Here is a 21,904-nt window from a genome sequence, read left to right on the forward strand (position 1 = left end):
ATTTTTTAACAAGAACACTTGTATGAAAAATAGATTTCCAGTTGAGTATACAGGAGGACTAGTTTAAATTATATTTAAGGATAAATTTTAAACATGAATATGATAAAAACATAACTAACAAAATTTGAAGTCACATATCCGAGAAGCCAAAAGAAGTGCCAAAGTAAATCTTTTTTGAAAATGTTTTCAGCCACACACAGAGATCCTGCCTATGACCGTGTACCTGTGGCCAGAAACATTACATATCCAATCTGGAGGCGCGGATCCCTACCACAAACCTTGGTAAGTTTAATGCTAATTACAGTCGATGAGCCAGTTTATAAAGTCAAGACCTCGAATCCATGTAATGCTCCCAATGCATTACAAAGCTGAAAAACATAAAGCAACAGACGTGCACCCCTTGTTCGTTAGATGGCCCGAGAGTACAAACATGACCACGAAGAACTGTCCATAATGCTACATGGAACGTAAATCTTTCGGTTTGGCTTCTAACATTCCCAAAGCAATTAAAAATCAGTAAATTAAATTTAGTGATATTTAATTATTGGATCTGTCGATTGAATATTGAAGAAAGATCCAATGGATTCATCAGGGTGTGTGAAGAATAAAGTTATACAGGTAGCACTGAAGAACACATAAATTTCGAAGTAAGCTAGCTTGGACAAAAAGATAAGTTGTTGATAACGGAATTTGATACACAACACAAGCTTTGATTTAAGTGACCACTGTGAGAAAAAGAGGCAGCTATAATTCAGTGCATTTCCATCTGAAACCAGAACAGGAGGAGAACAGGAGAGGAATAAAAAGAAGGCATTACATACTACAAAAAAGAAGGGTATTATACATTTTTAAAAGTTCTTGAAAAATGGAACAGCTTTCCTTTGACAGGGTCCATAGACTACCTCAAAATGTATCAAATGAGCTGCACGACAGCGGCAATTCTTAGCACTCCGTTTTGGAGGAGATCACCAAGCTCGTCAAATAACAAAGCTGTTCGCCAACCCCATCCTTTTGGAGCCTTTGGTAAAAGTGTTCCTGTTTGTTTGTAGCTCCCAAACACCATTACTTCTCTCTTCGACGGGCATACCAACTAAAAGAGTAAAGATCAAAACACAATGTTTAATGCACGTTATAGCTACTAGACTAATTATGCAACGTTCTTGCAAAAAAGTAATTTGAATGGTTAGTTCACCTGATATCTAGCAGTAACCTTCTCTCGTGAATCCACATACATATGGACCTACAAATCACAATAGTCAGAGAAATTACCATGCATCAATTGTGTTGCTACAATCAAGATAAGCTATAAAGTATTGTCATCGATTAAAAAAAAATTGAAAAGGCAGAGTTTTCTAGATCTTTAAGAAATCTGACTAATTGAGATGATGCTGGGACATGGCAAATAAGAAACTGTAAAAAAAACTCCCACAGAAGTAGGTTATCAAGTATAACAAAACAAACTAAGAAAAAAATTTATTTGTACAAAAATGATTTCATGAAAATCTTTTGTAGGTTCATTCAAATTTTCACAATTAATTTTACAGAATGTTATCCTAGTAAAATTACTAAAAATCAGTATCGTGAGTTTGATCATAATGCTAAGCAATCTCGTGCGTGAGAAAGACTAGAATGTCTGATTTTAGTTCAAGTATTACGATGATGACCGAATTGAGTAAACCAAAAATAATTTGGTTCTACTATTTTAAGATTAAGACTTTATGCAAAATTTTACCGAAGCATGCTGTTTATTGTTTAGTTTTTAATCAAATATTATCTAGCAATCATTCCAATACGCCAGTTAAGCATTTTTGTCCTTGGCTAAAAACAGAGAATGAGAATGGCATGAAAAATGCTCCATGTACTCACATCATCAGCCCAGCCAGGGTTAATTTGATGGATCATGACATGCACAATGCAAGAAATCAAAATAAGAATTACTTTCTAATCAAAGCTGGCTGGAACCAGCTTCTTCAAAGATGGTTAAACTGCATTAGGCCTTCCAAATGCTCCCAAAATCTAGCACAATGTGGACTTAGGTTGCCCAAGTGCAATGTAAAATAAATCTCAAAAGGAAACTGGAAAGTTCACCTTTCTAAGTGGGTCACTAATCTCCGCCTTCCGCCGATGAAGAAACAGACCTGTGGAACAGTGGGTAAAGAAAATTACGCCATAAAAACAACGCTGTTATTATAAAGCAAAAGTTAGTCTAATTCACAGTTTAGGAATCACACCAAGAGTTCGGCGTCCTTGAGGATCTTCATCACTAAAAGCCTGGATGCTAACCTAAGAAATGCAAAAAACATAAAAGTGTTTGAATGAGTAAACTCAAAGCAATCAAAGAGAATTTAACTGCGATCTAATCAACGTTAAGAGAAGACACAATCTATTTATACCTTCCACAAGGAACCAGCATAAAATACTTCAGGAGAATGCTTAACTTGACCATCATTAAGTCTATGTACCTCATGAAATTCAACCCTGAAAAACCAGTTAAGGGTAATTACCAAGCATAATAAGGTACTGTAGTCTATTCCAGCAGTAAACATCAGGTTAAAAAATATAGTTTACATTTATGTCTCCCAATGTTTGCCTGTTGGTCAAATGAGTCAAACAAAAAAGGATACAATTTTGTCTATTACATCACATTGTCTTTAACCTTCATTCCAAGAGAAAATTTGGAAGAAAGATAAACTCAAGTTCCTTCCGAAGTAAACAACATGAACAAGTAAAAATAAATAAATTGAAGTAACCAATCAGCAGCCTTCTATCTAAATCAATTTGGAAATGGAGCCAAACCTACCTGAACAGATTTAAACATGATTTTTGAAAGTACAAATCACAATAGATATCACAATGGATGCCAAAAGAGAGGGTAGCTTACCCAAAGCGAAATGGCGGAAAGTGACTCAAAGGTGTTTTCAGATCCAATGATATAGCACTATTTTCATTGGCCCACTCAATCCCAATAGCATGCTCGTGTGAGCCCACTTCTACGGCTACACCACTGGTAGTTTGCCCAGGGGATAAAGATTCAGTGAGTTTGCTTCGAATACCCATTTCATATTCTCTACCCATGGGCACCTCATGTACATTAGTTATATCATTTGATCCCTGACTGAGCCCCACCAAAGCTGTCAATCCATCTCCAGCAAGATCTCCATTGTTGTCAGTTCTATTTTCTGGATCATCATTAGCAGGAAGTTGCTGGCGGTTGCCCATACCAAATGGTACACGAGAAAAGACATAACGAGTCGGAGGCCAAGCAGCTGTAGGCACAAAAGTAGTTCCACGTCCGATTCCAGCTAGCCCATCAATATTCCCCCTGACATGCACACGAACAGGCCTAAAAAGGCCACTTCTTTCCCCATGAGCAGAGCTAGTGACATAGACTTGCCCGATATCATTTGATAAACTATTAGGATCGTGATCTTGGATGTGGTATCCAGTTGCTGTAACTCCACGTGAGTAGCCAGGTTGCTGCCTACATGCACATGCTACACTAATGAGGCAGCAATTTTTGCATGTATCTGCACCAATTTCCTGCACCTGTTGGCTTAACAGCATCTACAATATGCAAGAAATCCAGAAACAAAACAAAAGATGAATGCATTATCTATCAAATAAATCAAAAAAATGAGGCCAAAGTTCTGGATACAGGAAGTATAAATAGTGCTGTAACATAAATTAAAGAGAACATCTTGAACTTGTGCAAATACAAATGGTGCAATGGATATGGTGTATGTCACGTCACATCCCTCGTCCAATTTAAGAATTTAGCTGCATCCAGAAGTATGGTCATATCTGATCCTTTACTCCATAGCAACAGTATCAAAAGTACCATGTAATCAAGCATTCAGTAACATACCTGCAGCCATAAACCATCATTCACAGCTTTGCATGGGAAGCCCATTTCTTCGAGATGTTTTCTCACATTCAACAGTGCTTCAAAAGACATGTTGCAATATAAAAGAGAGCAACCTTCAAAAATATTGACAAAAGAATCATAATCTTCTCTGCTCATCCCACAATGCCGTTTAAAGCAAGTTTTTGCCTCTCTTCTATCCACTATCCTACCACCCCATGCCAGAGGGGGCATGTTACATCTTTCCCATTCATTAGGCATCAGCACATTACATGAAGGATTCATTGATAAGCAGTGCATTTGATCTCCTGGTGTCCAATTACCATTCAATTGATAGCATGCATCTTCACCTGATGGCCCTTCCATGGCCAAACCACTAATAGTTGATCCACTCATTCCAATACCAATGTGCATATTCAGATATGAACATGAGGCACTAAAATCATGCGCACAAAATGTATTATTTGCTGAACTTTGTTCGACAGTGCAAGAGTATCTTGACTCCAAATTTGATTGGCTGCATGCGGTTGGCAATTTTTGTTTACCGTTGGCAACATCCAAATGAGAATCCACAAGCTCAACAAGAATATTATGAGCTGTACTGTGCCCCTCAACCTCATCTTTCAATTTTAAACAGCCGTGTTCAGATTCCAACGTGTTTTTTGGGTTCTCATCTGCCAAGGGTTTTTTGTTTACTTTTGGAGAATCAAATTGTGTACCCGTTACCACCTCACAACTCGAACTTCCTTGATCATAATGTTCTGTCTCGCATAGTTTAGTTTTTGCATGAAGAGTGTACCGTGCCAGTTCAAACCTTTTGACATTCCAAAAAAATATTCAGCCTTTGTCACAACTTTCACTACAACAAAATATTACAAGCAGCTTCATTTTCTCACCGTTTCTCTTCACTAGGCACCCATAATTCATCTGATGTGAGTAAAGCCTGCAATGTTTGCGAGGAAAGTTTGGGGAGCACCTGAAACAAATAAGAGTTAACACAGCTTATACACGTCTTAAAAAGGAAAGGGAAAAAAAACATCAATGCCCTCCAACCACTGAGAAGTTCGAAGAAAATAATTTCTAAGACCAGAACAGTATGTTCTGAGAATGCCCTACCTCTTTCAATTCTTGGGCACCACTTTGACAAAGGTAGCCCCAACAAGCATTTCTAACGCGTTCCCCATGTATCCCGTAATCTTGGCTCTCAGCAAAAACCTATATTAATATGGCCATGACTCCATAGCAAACTCTTATCAAGAGCATGATGTTATTACAAAAAAATTATAAGACCTGATATGCTAGGAAGTTTGAAGACCACAGTTCAGCTATAATGAAATCTGTGCAAATTGAGCATAAATCCTGCACAAAAAAGTCCAGATTTAAAGACAAGATGGAAAACATAGATAAAAAAGTGAGGTTGAGAGACTTAGCCACCATTCTCTCGTTTTTTCAACAAACCTTCTGAAACTTATGGCAGAAGAACGGAAGCCTGGGAGCTCAAATGATGCCAATTGACCAACACAAAAGATACATTGTGAAGCAATTTACATTTTTCATTGGTAACCTTAATTTCAATGGTAATATATTTCTAATCTAATTTTTTTCCGTTGTGAGAAATGTTCTTAACAGTTGTAAATTTGTGACGACGTCAAATAAGTACTACGGGAAAGATATGACTGCAAATAGAAGCTTCAACAGTAATATCAGATTTTTCTTTTCTTAATAACAACTCTTAAGAAGTTCAATGGGTCAAAAGGGGAAAAAATAGAGAGAGCTCCTGAATTTTCCACACAACAAAGTTAGCTCCAAGGACAAAAAAGGTAGCTACGCATAATGGGAGCAACACACAAATTACATTTCACACAACTGACAATCCCCTGGATGCATCACTACAAGTTCAAATTCTTTCCTTCAATGCTCGTGTGACACTATTGACTGTACATCCATTTTTGTTTTCCTAGGCATTCAATAGAAAAACAAAGAGGGGAGACAGCTCATATATTCAGTGGGATAACAACGTAAACTTTGATTATGTAAATGAATTTAACACAAAAGATGAAGATTTAAGAAGACATGGTATTACAGACAAACATTGTTACCTGAAGATCAAGAAAAGAAGCAACAGCAAGAACTCGAAAGGCATTATTGTCGTTTAACTTAGGATGATGTCCATACAGATACGCCAAAGCCGTTGTCATTGCTTCACCATTAACATTTTTATCATCTACGTGCAAAGTGAGAGTAGGTGCGTTGGCTTCTTTCCAAGGGCCCTGAAGCATATTCCTGCATATCAGTTTATAGTCAACACAAACAACTATTTTACATAATCCTGAAAAAGAAGGGGAACTCTTAGGCGACAAAGATAGAAATCACTTGAGAAAAATAGCAGCATGTTAGTTTCTTCACTTTTCTATGATGCTGTTAAACCTATAACAATGAAAAAGTGTTCAAACCATCTTCACATTGTTCACAATATGATTTTTGTAAGTCCATGTTTAAGGATTTACACACAAGAAACTTTGCTTCTGGATTCCAGCTGCAACTCAGCTGGCCTCACACTTTAACAAGTTTTCTAGTACCAAACTCAAAAAATTATTATACATAACACCAACATTATGCATAGCATGCCCATTTTAATCCCCCGCAACATTGAGACGAACATACAACCGATCGACTCAAACAACAAATTACAAAATTTCGCCGTATCACCACAAACATTAAATTTTAATAGTCCTTGTAAAAATGAATTTGAAAATCCACCAATAACAACAATACTTCAGGAGCCTCTAAAATATTTACAACCAATAAGACCCAATACATTATTCCAAAGGCAAATCCCCCCGTAGAAAATACCGGAAGTAAGAACTCCGCGATAGAACGAGGCGGTGGAGGTGATAAGTGGACCCCATAGCGTTCAAAACGACGTCGGAGAACACACCATTATTAAACCCCTCTAACTGAATGTGACCGCAAAGTGAGGCGAGGTTGCAATCCAGAGACGCGCGGCGCATATGGACGCCGCCACGCCTCTCTTCGGTGTTATTAGCATCACTGATTTCCGCAAGCGAGGTCTCTTTCGTCATCTCCACCGGCCCCCCGCCTTCCCCTCGGTGATTATGGTGGCTATACCTCCTTACAGAGTAGTGTTGCGGTCTGGGCGACAGCAATTGCGGGGGTGGACCTTCCATTTGAAGAACATGTAGTGATCCTGAGAGGAATTTCAGCGGAGTTTATGCAAATGGCGTGGGGAGCGGGTCCAATTCAGTGCTTGTTGTTCGAATTTTGCAGTGGGAAAAGAAGGAATAAAAAATGATAGGGAGTGAGGGTTGATGTCACCCCTTTATATTGCAAGGCCATCAGCCCTTCCAAAGGTTAGTTTACCATTCCAGCTTATAATTTCAAAATAATTTATAATTTTTAGTTTAATTTTATTATTAAAATCTCATCTAAAACAAAATTATTTTACAAGTAAAAAAAGTAATTTAAAAAACTTTGACTTCTAAGTTGAGAAGGGTTGAAGGACTTGAACTTTGTAAGTTGCCAATTCAGTTGTTTATGAATCGTTTATTGTCCAATTTTTTTTAAAATATGCTAGAATTTTTTTTCCCAAACTTGCTTTCGGCCGAAAATATGCAACTACATAAATATATATATATTTGCATCATTTAAAATACTAACCAACCTATTATTTGAAAATTCAAAAGAACATAATGCATAACATAAAATCGAAAACCATCAAACCAAAACTTAAAACTATTATTTTTCAAAATAAAGTATAAGCATCTTAAATTCTCTCAAAAACACTCAAAAACATCAAAAATCATAAACGTCATAAATCTTTAAAGTAATCTTAAATCATAATAATGCGGAAAACTAGCAAATGTCTTAGGGTTATGTGCACCACCAGTCCAGCTAGTTCAACCATCATGTTCTCCATCATCAACAAATCATGATCACCCGCATTGACAACACCTAGTGAGTCTATTGAATCAACAAACATTAACCATAACAAGTAATACATATACATTCATTCACAAACAACAGTAAAATATACTTTTAATAAAATAGCATTTCATGAACATGCATAAACTTTAAACATTTTTCCTTTCATCATATCATTTTTCCTTTCATCATATATATATACGTTCTCTTTTATTGAATTAGATCATTAATTGTGACTTTCATTTCAGCTTTTGGTCGATGGATTCATCCATGTATAACCATCGTACCAGACGGCGGGAAATCAGAAACACTCTCACCCGTCAACCGAGCCTTGGTGAAACGTCTGCTATTCGTTTTGCTTAAAAAGTACTTGATTTTTTTTAAAAAACCTTAATAGCATCGGCCAAACACTTGCATAAAATAATTAAAGTATTTTTTTTAAAAAAAAACCTTACTAGCATCGGCCAAACACTTGCATAAAATAGTTAAAGTATTTTTGATGTCATTTTAAAACAACTCAATCAACTGACATTTAAAAATCCAAAAGAAATAGTTTAAAGCATAAAATCATCAAACGCTTTACCAACCTAAAAACATTATTTGAAAAGTATAGCTCATACTATAACTTCTCAAAAATCACTCATAGACATACATAAAAGTCATAATATATCTTTAACATAATGTTAAAATCATATATCATAACTAGTGCGTAGCGTCGGTCCTCGAGTTATTTGCACATTTAGCACAACAAAGTCAACCATCAAGACCTCCATTAACATTTATTATCATAATCACCTGCATCAATTATACCTAGTGAGTCTAAAGACTCAACACACTATAATCTTGATAACGAATAATACATATTGTAACGCCCAAACATTCGTATATTTATGATGTAAGGTAATGATTATGATTAAGAATGTTCATTATTCCTTTTATGGTTTATTATGATGATCGTTTGAATATGTGATGTAATGGTGATGGTTTATGGCTTCAAGATATGATATGAATGGTATTGAATGATATAGAATGAAACGGAGAATGTATGGGTAGAATAGAAAGTTGATCTTTAGCCAAATAGGTAATGAAAGTGCTGAAACGGTATGAAACTGTGGCAGTAGTTAGTGGTTTTTAGCATAATATTTTTATATTGATCCGAATAATGTGAGGCCACTTTAATTAGAAAGATAAGATATAAGGTTATAACTTTCATGTTTTGAGTTTTGTTCAAATCATTGTGGAAGACAATCCAAAAGCGCCCCGAAGTGTGTCGTGTGTATCGTCATTCCACCAGTGACACATGTTGGGAGATTGAGCATAAAGCTTTACTCAGACCTTCAAATGACATGATGCCAATTGCAGATGCAAGCAAAGACATAGAGCTACAACTTTATGTTTTCCACTTTTTCAGATTATGAAGGGAAGAGGCGTTTCGGAAGCCATATTTGATGTGGCTGTACACAGAGTGGCGCCCGAGCGGTAAGAAATGACCTGCCCGAATGCCACCGGTTCTAGATTTTTGGTTTTGGACAGTATGGTCCGTGCTAGGGCGGTAATTTATGATCGCCCGAGCGTCCTGTACAGTGCAAAAGCGTGTTTTGAGGTTTGGTAAAGCATAAAATCGAATGGGATCACTTTTTTACTCATTTTCTTCTCTTCCTTTCTCTTCTCCATCAATTCTAAGCTAGAGTTCCTCATTTCTCCTTCAATCCAACTTCTTCCAAGACATTAATATTTGATTGAAACCTTAATATTTGCTTGTAGATTAGAAGTTCTTCTCCTCAAGAGTTTAGGAGCAAGGTAATAAAGCTTATTTATTGGTTTAGTGATTGAAGGGAAGACATTGGGTTGTTTGGTTTGAGTGTTGAGGTAAGATTGTTAATATAATTTTTGATGGTATTATTATTGTTATTGTGTTGTAGGAATCCTTCAAGAACTTAGCAAGTACTTGTGTATTGGGTTGTAAGTGGAATCATTTCTTAAATGCATCACATGATCCTATATGTATGTTTTTTTTATTATTTTAGGACGTTAACTCCTTTCAAATTCCATTCATGATATATATGTAAATATGTGTATACGGTAGTGCAATTATATGCACTTTTGAATGAAAGGAGTTAAACTTTAAATGATGCCTCTAATGTGTTCGATAAAATGCCTGAATGAAGTTTTATATTATTGATGATTGGATTGATAGTGATAGTAGCGGTGTTGCCTCTGGCAATTCTAAATCTGCAATGTAATTTGCCAATTAACGATGAAAATATGTGCTCTCATATAAGATGCATTTTATGCAGAGGTACATGTCCCTCCTGTAAGATTCGTTTTTATGAAGATGGTTATCAATGAATGAACTATCTTATAAGAACTATCAATTCTTCAGTTAATCAATGAAATGAATATCATCCCTACGTATTGTTGTGTTATGATTCTTGACGGATGATATTAATTCGACGTTTATGAAATGAGAAGGATAATGTTTTCAACAAAATGAAATTGAGACTATCCATTTTATGTTTTTCAATAAAATGATGTATATGTATCTTGTTAGTATTGATTTCATTTGCTGAGTTTATACTCATTCCAGTTATGTTCATGTGATGCAGGCACATGCAAGAAAGACTGATCATCCCTGAGTCGTCGAAACAAGAGAATGTCATATGCCAAACTTTGGAGATTTCAATCAGATGCTATGTTTGTTATGTTATGGTTTAGGTTATTTTGGGAAATATTGAAAATCTTATTTCGATATGTGAATTAAAAATACTGTGTATATACTATATTAAATGGTATCTGATGTATATGAAAATCTTTTGTATGTGTTTTATGTGTTGCTTGAGGCAGGTGGCATGTCCTAATTGCGGGGAGATGTTGCCCAAATTTTTTTAAATTACACCTTTTCTCCAAATTATATTTCAAAACTTACGCAATGATTATGCATTTTAGTCACAAGTGTTGCACATATACAGATTACACGCACCGTAAAAATACTTGTACTTAAAATATCGTTTTCATGAATATACATAAACTTTAAACATGAACATTTTCGTAAACATTTTCATGATGCATAAACTTTAAATAAAAACATTCTTTCATAATGATGCATCACCTTTAAACATAAACATTTTCATATAAACATAAACATATGCATATTCGTATCCATATTCATATCAACATATTCTTATTCATATTCATATCAACATATTCATATCAACATATTCATATCATCATATTCATATTCATATTCGTGTTTGTTGAATTCAGATCGTGATTGTGACTCGTATTCGTATTCGTATAATTGGGCGATGGATTCATCTATAAAAACCACAGTACTTCGCGGCGGGGATACCAGCAACACTCGCACTGGTCAACTGGGCCTTGGCCAACGTATTAACATATTAACATATTTGATGCGATCCTTCGACCATGAAAAGCAAACGCGCTCAAAAACGGAGTCACGCCCTCGATTCGATGAAACAAAGAAACAATTGTGTTGTCCCGATCTTTTTGACACAAGTAAGGGTGTAATATTCACCTCTAAATTACGAAGAATTTAGCAACAAATATTAACGAAGATAACAATCGAAATTCAAGCGAACCTTCAAAGAACTCGTCTTTGACAATCCGAGTGAAGAACAATCGACAAACGCCACAAAGTGTTACACTTTGATAAGTTTGATTTGATAAACACATAAGGTGTATACAAAGCCACGCTTTGAAAAGTTGAGAGAAAACTCACAAATTGATTAAACTCAATGAATAATTTGTGAATTCTTCTACAATGATAATTTTCGTCCATATATTATCACAAAATCAGAAAGATATGAAAATCTAGTTACCAAACTAAATAAAACTCTAAAATAGGAAACAAATATTTTTCTCGCAACAGGGCACGCTCGGGCGCAAGATTCTACCGCTCGGGTGCAGGGTCTTCTGACTGTTCACGCTCGGGCGATAATGTTTATCGCTCGGGCGCAGATGGTTCTGGAGTTCACTTCTCGCATAGTAGATTTGGCGCTCGGGCAGGTAATGTTTTACCGCTCGGGCGCGAAGCGTTCTGCCTTCATCATGAACAAAGAAATAAACATGTTCATCCTTCCACCTCTCAAAACCATCATCAAACCAACATGAATCATGCAAATAGAACACACTAAATGTACTCTCCATGTAATCTCCACAATCACCATCAATCAAATATAAATCATGGAGATAGGACACGTCCCATGTACTACCAATGCAATATCTCATTTCACCACAAAAATCTAAGTCAAATGTACATAAACCATTGTAGCAAGCAAACCCCATCAACTTAGTAAATAGTGAGACATCAAAATTCATAGTGAGTACATTCAATTCATCCATGGTCTCAAATTCATAACAATCAAGGAAGAAAGATAAATTTACATCAGACCACTTAACCACCACATTTGCAACACATTCTCCAAGCTTTGGAAAATGATACATCAAAGAATTACGATAAGGGCAAAAGTCATACATCATGGTTGTTGTGTTGGCAACTAACCTTACCTCCCCTTGATTACTCTCAACGTCACATGGATCATCCGATTAGCATTTTTGTACCATCAACATTTGTTCGCCTCCTCATGACAACTTCATCATAATCCTGCAAATGAGAAATAACAATGCTCGGGATTGAAACGGCTATATCATCACAAGGATAATAAATCTCTTTGTACAAAGGTACTATAAGGGGTTTATAGAAAGATAAATAGCTCTCAACCCCACTCTTTTTATTTTTTTGGGCCTTTAATTTATTTTTCTTTTCTTTTTCTTTGGCCTCTTTGTCTTTTTCTTTTTCTCTCATCTCATCTTTTTTTCTTTTGATGGCCATCTCGCTCTTTTGTTCTCTCTTTCTTTCGGCCATTTTAAATTCCTTTTCACTCGCTTCATGAATAAATTTCAATTGATCCTCAAGAACATTTGGATTCAATTGAACCAATGAAACATTTTGTCCATCAAGAAATGGCTGTACAATAATTGCTCCTCCACCTAATGATTCAGCTTCCACTATACATTGTTTAACATCATTCGACTCATCAACTAGTGGAATACTATCATCAACAAATTTCTCAACTATCACCCCAAATTCAGGCTCAACTACCATCTCATCCTCCACTCAAGATTCAAGCTCACCCACAACATCAACCTCCATTTGAGAATTAAGCTCAACTGGCGATTTTATTATGGTCACCTCATCACGTGGACATTGAGTGATATCATGCCCGACCTTAAAACACCAACACCATATAACATCACAAGTACTAGAAATTGGATTTTTAAATGTACCTTGATATTCATATCTTGTAGTTTCTTGTCCCGATGGTTCTATTGGACTAGCAATGATTTTCTCTTCCAAGCTCGTCTTCCACGTGGGTGCCAACGACTTCCCATGCACACCACGTTCACCTCTTCTGCCTACTTCTCTATTATCCTCACATCGCCTATCATCATCTCGATCCAAATGCGACGCTCTATTCCATCCAAATCTACTACCTCGTCTATTCCCATCAACATGCTCATTACATGTCTCCTCTTCACACCTCCTATATTTTTTTCGTAGAGGCTTAAACTCCTTCTCCCACATTCTATCCAACCCTCCTAACATTAATTGAAATTGACAATCGTCAATCATTATACCTGCAAGAAAAGGTTAGTATAAAACAATAAAAGATAAGTTTTCCTCACCACAAATCCTCACTAGTCACTCCAATGAAAATTCACTCGACTCTCTTCTTTTTTTTTCTCTTCTTTTTTGTCCTCACTATAAAACCTCGCACGTCACTCCAAGAAATAAACACTCGCCCTCAAGTATTTCACTCGATTTTGAGAATTCTCTCGTAGGGTATGCTTTCCAGGTTTTGTAGCTTGTGTGCATCAAACTCACAAGTTCAAACTTCACGACACTTGCAAACTGACTTACACGGACGGCGTAAAACAAGAAATTTGAATATTAATTTTTTTTTGACTGTGAGAGTCGCTTGAGTATGACTCAGAAAAGGGAACAAGATAGAATGCTAAATAATAGCACACTAATATATATTTTTTTTTGACTGTGAGAGACACTTCAATATGGCTCCCACAAGAGAATAGAACCAAATAGCAAAAACAAGCTATGCCAAAATTTCGAGAACACTTTTTTCTTTCCTCTTGCACAATGATTATTTGTGCTCTCGAAAAAAAAGAAAAAAATACACAAATTTCGAGAATCATTGATTCACGAAAGACGAAGAACGAACGGTTAAAACAGATTTGATAACAAACCAGGATAAATACAGATCTGAAAATAAAAAAGATAAACTTACTTGAATCAAAGGGAACCTAAGCTCTTATACCAAATGATGGGATCCTTCGACCACGAAAAGCAAACGCGCTCAAAAATGGAGTCACGCCCTCGATTCGATGAAACAAAGAAACAGTTGTGTTGTCCCGATCTTTTTGACACAAGTAAGTGTTGGAAAATTAATTCCGGTGTTTTGACAAAAGAACAACTGAACTAAGCAACTGAACTGATCGTCAACTGAACACGTCATCAGCTGAACTCAGTTAACTGATCGATACAACTGAAGTTCATTCTCGTCAACTGATTCTTTACCAGCTGATCTCTCAGTTGTACACGTCATTAGTTGAAAGCGACAACCGACAAATAGTACAACTACCTGCAACTGGTAGTGGAACGCTGCATTTCAGAAAAGCAGTGTACAACTGTCAGAGTATATCGACGTGGCAATCAACGGTTAGAATACTCAAATATCCTTTAATGTTACCGTTGAGAGATAAGCCTATAAATAATCGAAGATAGCAGCCGAAGAATCAACAACTGATCTTAGCTATCTCATTCTACTTGCTGTTACGCTGCTAAAATATCTACTCATACTCAGAAGCCAAAAGCTCTCGCTTACTAGTTTTATCTGTAGCATTCAAGGCTACATTCTCGAGCTTAAATAGCACTTCGTAATCTTTGATAGATTTTCTAAGTTGTGCTAACATCAGTTACCATCTGTAAAAGTGTTATATACTAAGAGTTTCAGTTGTGGCAAAGTGATAAGTCCAAACTGAAGTGGGTCAGTGCAGTATCTTGTATTTGATCAAAGTCTTTTAGTGGATATCCTATCTTCGTGATAGAAGGGGTGACATAGGAGTTATTCAAGTTTCCGAACATCCAGAAACATATTGTGTTATCTTTACTTCAGTCATTATTTTCAGTTAGATACTCTATCTTTCAGTTAGTTCATTTTCCGCAACTGTTTTGTTCAGTTTAACTGATTGTCATTGACCGACGGGATATTTAGTTTCAGTTTGTAACATAACTGAACTCGTATTGTCGAAGAATACTTAAATTCGAGAAGTGTTTATTCAACCCCCCTTCTAAACACTCTTTATTAGTTTAACCGATCCTTTCAAGTGGTATCAGAGCGGTTATATCTCGTCTCAGAATATCTATACTCAAATTGTTCATTATGTATTCATTCAACAAGATTCCTATGTTCTCTAGAGAAGACTTCGATGATTGGAAGATCAGGATGCAGGCTCACCTAGCTGCACAAGATGATGATATGTGGTACGTTATAACTTACGGACCCATGAAGATTTTGAAAGCAAACACAACTGTTGCCATTACTGATGGGGCACCTCATCGTATAGAAAAGCCCAGAGAAGAATGGACCACAGAGGATAAAAGAAAAGCCAACTTGGATAATGTGGCAAATGATATACTATACAAGACGCTGGATAAAGTAACTTTCAGCAAAATCAAAATTTGCAAGACAGCCCAAGAGATTTGGGAGAAGCTGATCCAGCTCTGCGAAGGGAACGAACAAACCAAAGAAAACAAACTTTCTGTTGCTGTTCAGAAGTTTGATAATATCAAAATGAGTTGGTGAAACGATGCATGATTATGATGAAAGAACTAGCTGCATCATCAATGAACTAAATGCACTTGGAAAAGTGTACTCAAACAAAGAAGTTGCATTGAAGATAATCAGAGGTCTTCCCAAGGACTGGGATATGAAGACCATGGCAATGAGGGAATCCAAGGATCTGAACAAAGTTGAGCTTCATGATCTATTTGCTGATTTGAAAGCCTACGAGTTTGAGTTGCAAACTCGAGAAGGAGAATCTTCTACTCCAGCAGTCACAACTGCCTTAACTGCTGTTAGAACAGAACCAACTGGTTCAGTTGAAAAAGCTGCTGATCAACTAAGCAATGATGCCATGTCATTGTTCATCAAAAAGTTTGGAAGATTTATGAGGAAAAATCAAGGAAACTTTCAAAATAGTTATCAAAGAAACAATTCCAAGGAAGAATCAAACACATGCTACTACTGTGGCAAACCAGGTCACTTCATTGCTGACTGTACCAAACCAAAGAAAGACAGTCAGGGCTTAACTGAAAGAAGAAAGAAACCATATGAGCACAAAAAGAGATCCAAAGATGACAAGAAGTTCTCCAGGAAGAAGCATGACGTGCTCTTGGCTGAAGAGAGCAAATCAAAGTGGGCAGACACTGACAACGAGGAGTCAGAACCAGAAACTTCATGCAGTTCTAGTGACAATGAAGAAGAAGTGAAATGTACTGATGGCTGATGATACAGAACTGGAGTCCAGCAGCCAACAAGTATTTGACTTTAGCTCAACTGATTTTACGAGAGAAGAACTTATTTCAACATTGCACTGATATGGTTAGTGAGTATCAAAAGCTTGCCTTATCATTTGAAAAGGCCAGAGCAAAGCAAACTGATCCTATAGACAATAAGACTACAACTGATGAATCAGTTGACATGTTGAGTCTGAAAAAAGAGATTTCTGAACTCAATACTGAAAGAAGCAAGGATCAGTTAATGATTCAAAAGTTGATGCTTGAAAATTCAAAGCAAACTGAGCTTATTCAGGCTTGGAACAAATCATCTGTTGCATTGACTGATATACAGAATTCACAAAAATCAATTACTAATAAAACTGGTTTAGGGTTCAGTAACCAAGATGAATCCCAAGGATACTCGACCAAAACTGAATATGGATAAAGGGAAATACATTCACTTTGTCAAATCAGTTATGGTACAAGAACAAGCTGAGCCAAGTAAACTGATTGAACAGCCCACTCAAAGTATGAACAAGGGCAAAATATGTGGTATTGGTTATAGCCCAAAAGTTGACTGACTCACGAAGTCAGTCACCAAAAATTTTCAGCAAAAATTACTCAAATGGCTACTCAAATTACTATAACATTAAGCCAGTTCAGAAAAGATACTGGCTGAACAATCAGTTGAAAAAGGGTAAATCACATGTTGTATCTCCTGCACACCATACACCAAGCACACACAGACTGGGAAAGACCATCTGGAATACAGCAACTGGACGGTCAGTTAAACTGATCCAAGTCTGGATTCCTAAAGGACTAATCAACTTTGGATCCAAATAAAAAAAGGGTACCAGAATCTTATCTTGTGTGTGATTGCAGGTAACAGGTACAAGCATTGAATCTATATGGTACTTGGATAGTGGATGTTCACACCACATGACAGGATATTCAAATTTATTATCTCAACTGGTTAAGTACACTGGACCAAACATCAGTTTTGGAGATAATTCTAAAGGGAAAACTGTGGGTAAGGGTAAGCTTATCCATGGTAACTTCACAATTAATGACGTATTATTAGTTGAGAATCTCAAGTATAATCTGATCAGCATCACTCAATTATGCGATAATGGATTCTCAGTTCAGTTTGACAAACATTCTTGTTCAGTCAAAAGCTCAACTGAAGAGATCATCCTAACTGGCAAAAGGTGTGGAAACACTTATAAAGTTAGCTGGAATGATCAACCATATGCAACAGCATGTTTTATTGCTTCAAAATCCTCTAAAAACTGGTTGTGGCATAAGAGATTAAACCACCTGAACTTCAAGTCTATTGCAAATTTGAGTAACCACGATCTTGTTACTGGATTGCCCAAAATGGATTTTATCGAAGACAAAATTTGCTCAGCATGTCAGTTTAGTAAACAAATCAAATCTTCTTTTAAGAACAAGGGTCGTAAATCTTCTTCCCGATGCTTAGAGCTGTTACATATTGATCTATTTGGTCCAATACCAGTCATGAGCTTAGGGGGAATGAAATACACCTTGGTGGTTGTAGATGACTTTTCAAGATTCACTTGGGTTATATTTCTCAAATCCAAAGACCAAACTGCTGCTCAACTGATTAAGCTTTTCAAAAGATTATTCAATAATGCAAATATGTCGTCCCCATCATATGGGTCCTGAGCATCTTGTAGATCATCTTGATCGGTCATCTGTGTATCGTCTTCTATTTTTTCCTTTCCTTTTGAGGAGGTTGATTCTTGAGTGGGTAAATTTGATTTTTCACCAAAAACTTCTGTAAACATAGAAGTAATGGTGTCCTTGTCCAGATGTTGAAAAAGTTCTTTTAACAAAGTGGTTTGTGTTGGAGTGTCATGATTCAAATTCTTCATAGTTTCTCTAGCAACTCCAAGAGCTATTACTCCATGTCGATCATAAACTTTGCCTTCTGCAAAGAGCTCTTCTTTTCCCCACCATTTTATAAGAATTTTCCTAATTAATATAGTAGGGGCAAACTTAATATCAAATTTTTCTTTAGCCAGGTCTTGCAGTCCATATTCCCATCGAATAATCCAAGGAACATTATAATTAATGGCAAATTGAATCATGGCTGTTAAACCATCAAACTGGGTATTGGCATTTTGGAATTTGACCAATATATTCTTAACATTTCTGGGAAGGATTGAGGGCATTACCCCCCATGAAAAGAAAAAAGTTTTGAACCATGTGGGTATGAATTGATGAATATCGTCTAATTGGAATTTTATCCACCAAGAGTGTTTTCTTTGAGAATTCTCATATAATACAATAGTATCCCAAGCCATTATATAATCATGATAATTAAACATATTAGGCATTGCCTGAAAAGTGTTTAATTGTCTGGCTTGGCTAAGAGGTAAACCCCAATTAGCGGCTGGGATAATCTTTTTTATTATCATTTTAGAAAATGCATAATCGTGATTGCGATCCATATGTTGAATTTCAACTGATCCAGTTTCTACTAAAATTGTTTCAAAATAGTCTCTGGTTTTTCTACCCAATATGGGTTGTAGATCTTTAATCAAATAGCTTTGAGCTATATGAATAGGTGATAGACCTTTAAGGTCTTTATCAACAGGACAGCAATGAAGACATCCTGATATTAAATAGGGATATTTTAAATCTTCTTTTGAACCCTTTAAAGCAAATATTGCATTATGATAGTAATGAATTTCATAAGCAGTATCATCATCTGCAAATTCTTTAATTGGATCAAATTTTTCTTCTTCCGTGGAAGCCATATTAGGCTGAGGAACACATTCCCTCTTTTAAAGGGTGGTTTATTCATCGGCTTTTTTCCGGTTGCTGGTCTCTTTAGAACCGTCTTCCAAGGTTGATCCCTGCAAAAATTCTCTGGTTAGAAAAGCTGGTAAAGAATTAGATTTTCCAGAGATATGTTCAATATCAAAATCAAAACATGCTAATATAGCTTGCCATCTAGCAAATATTTGTTTAGATGCTATTACTTTAACATCTTTTAAAAGAATATCTTTAGCAGATTTGCAATCAACCCTTAATAAAAATTTCTTATTTAAAAGATCACTTTTGTAATACATTTAACAATTGAAAGAATTTCTTTCTTTATTGTAGAATAATTCTTTTGAGTATTATTCCAAGTTCCAGAAGTATATCTCACAAGAATTTCTTTAGATGTATTATTTAATTTTTGTTTAAGTATTCCTCCATATCCAATATCAGAGGCGTCTGTTTCAACTATTTTGAATGCTTCAGGATTAGCAATAGATAAACAAGGGAGTTATTTAACTCTTTCTTTTATTTTCTGTATTGCTAAAGTATGACTATCAGTCCATGGTTGATGATTTTTCTTCAACCTTTGAAATAATAATTACAATCTTGAACGAGATCTTTATAAAAATCTCCCATATAATTAAGACTTCCAAGAAATCTTTGTAATTGATTTACATCAGTAATTTTATCAGGAAATTTATCAGCAAAAACAATTGCTCTTTCAATAGGAATTATTATTCCATTTTCAATATAATGTCCTAAGAATTTTATCTTAGTTTGAAAAAGTTTTACTTTTTTCTGATTTACTGTCAATCCAGCTTTTTTAGTAACTTGAATAAATATATTCAGATGTTTAAAATGCTGATCAATATTATCAGAATATATAAGAACATCATCTATATAAACGATAATATAATCTATATATGAATTATAAATTTCATTCATTATATTTTGGAATTCCATTGGAGCATTTTTTAGTCCAAATGGCATTACATTCCATTCGTAATGGCCAAATGGTACAGTAAAAGATGTTTTATATTTATCTTCCTCTTTTAGAAGAATCTGGTAGAATCCTGATTTTAAATCAAAAGAAGAGAATATTTTTCCCTTAAATAATCTATTTAATAAATCTCTTTTATTTGGTAATGGATGCTTTATCCATTTTAATGCTTTATTAAGCGGTTTATAATTGATAACAAGTCTTGGAGCTCCTCTCTCAATTTCTGCTGCATTTTCTACATAAAATGCTGGACAACTCCAAGGACTATTACTTGGTCTTATCAATTCTTTTTTAAGAAGACTATCAATTTCTTCTTTGCAATAATTTAAAAGTCTAGGTCCCATTGCTATAGGCCTAGCTTTAGTAGGAATTTTATCCTCAATAAAATCATCCGTATAAGGTAGACTAACTTGATGTTTCTTGCTATTCCAAAAGGCATTAGGAACATCAACACAAATTTCTTTAGATATATTTTCCGAAATAATTTTTATTTTTTCTTGAATTTTCTCAGAATTTATTTTCTCTTTAATATTTTTAAAAAGAACTTCATCTTTTAATGAAGTAACAAAATTTTCTTTATTATGTACTATTTTTTGTAAAATATTTATAGATTTTGAAACAGGTATAGTGGTAAATGGGAAAAATAAATTATTTCCTTTAATATTGGTATATAAACCCTTTTCATTAATTTTATTAATAGGAAACAACATTTGAAAAAATGGGGTTCCTAGAATCACAGGAGTAGAGATATTTTTAATGAAAATAAAAGTAGTATTTAAACAAACTCCAGAATTACATATTGCTACATCAGACAATTTGTAATTAACTATAAGAGGTTGTTTATTAGCAGCTGTTATAAATTGAGTAGTCTTTTTATAATATTTAGAAGGAACAATTCCTTCACTGATGTAATTTACATCAGCTCCTGTATCTAGAAGTGCTTCAATAGTAATTTTAAATTTTTTATTAATAATTAATGTTACTTTTGAGTACCATTTTTGAGAAATGATTTGATAAATTTTATTAACCCATATCATTTGATTTATTTCATTATCATCTTTGGGTAAAATATTTTCTTCTTCTTCTTCTTCATCTGAAGTAGAATCTTTTTCCCAAATATGATCATTAATACTAAGAGTATTTACTCTTTCTTTTAAATATTTTATTTCAGATTTTATCTGATCTATCTCTCCTTTTAATTCAGAGATAGTAGGCTCTCTTTCTTTTTGTTTTGCCTTTTCTAATATTTTATTATAAGAATATAATTCATGTTCTTGTACAGAATTTTGTACAAGTTTAGTAGGCTTGTGATTTGCCATATTTAAATAATGTTCTATAGCTTTTCTTTTTTCTATAGGGTCTTTTATTTGATCTATGAGATCTAAAATAAAAGTTTCTTCATTTGATATAACATTTATTTCTAAGCCCATAAAATTTATGAGACAAGTATCACAATCACAATCTGGATCACAGATTTTGTTTTCTGATATTTCAGAATCATTATCTGAACTACTATTAGAATATTCAGAGAATTCATTATCAATAACATTGATATAAAAATCTTTTTGTTTTAAATTTTCTTCTTTATTAAGAAGAATGTTTATCAAAGATTCTTTTAAATCATTGTTTATATTAAGATTATTAATCTTTTTCTTGACATAACACTTATTAGCCTTATGTCCAATTTTTCCACATTTCCAGCATACTGGAACTT

At 35.0% G+C, this 21,904-nt stretch overlaps 1 protein-coding gene and 1 long non-coding RNA gene across 2 annotated transcripts; one reads left to right on the forward strand and one right to left on the reverse strand.

The window, feature by feature from the left end:
- Window positions 1–640: 640 nt before the first annotated feature.
- LOC140813571 (uncharacterized) lies at window positions 641–7,208 on the reverse strand. Its single transcript, XM_073172145.1, has 12 exons — window positions 6,716–7,208; window positions 5,962–6,145; window positions 5,153–5,221; window positions 4,979–5,077; window positions 4,759–4,838; window positions 3,866–4,676; window positions 2,882–3,564; window positions 2,394–2,478; window positions 2,232–2,283; window positions 2,089–2,138; window positions 1,193–1,240; window positions 641–1,090 (listed from the first exon to the last, which is right to left on the reverse strand). The coding sequence occupies exons 1-12, from the start codon at window positions 7,048–7,050 to the stop codon at window positions 914–916; spliced, it is 2,673 nt and encodes an 890-aa protein (XP_073028246.1). The 5' UTR covers window positions 7,051–7,208; the 3' UTR covers window positions 641–913.
- On the forward strand, window positions 3,571–4,001 carry LOC140813573 (uncharacterized). The gene is made up of 2 exons (XR_012113979.1): window positions 3,571–3,758; window positions 3,851–4,001. It is a non-coding gene; the product is annotated as an uncharacterized lncRNA (long non-coding RNA).
- Window positions 7,209–21,904: the final 14,696 nt, after the last annotated feature.

The sequence above is a fragment of the Primulina eburnea genome, chromosome 15 (assembly GCF_022965805.1).
Source record: "Primulina eburnea isolate SZY01 chromosome 15, ASM2296580v1, whole genome shotgun sequence".
In the NCBI taxonomy this organism is placed as follows: domain Eukaryota; kingdom Viridiplantae; phylum Streptophyta; class Magnoliopsida; order Lamiales; family Gesneriaceae; genus Primulina; species Primulina eburnea.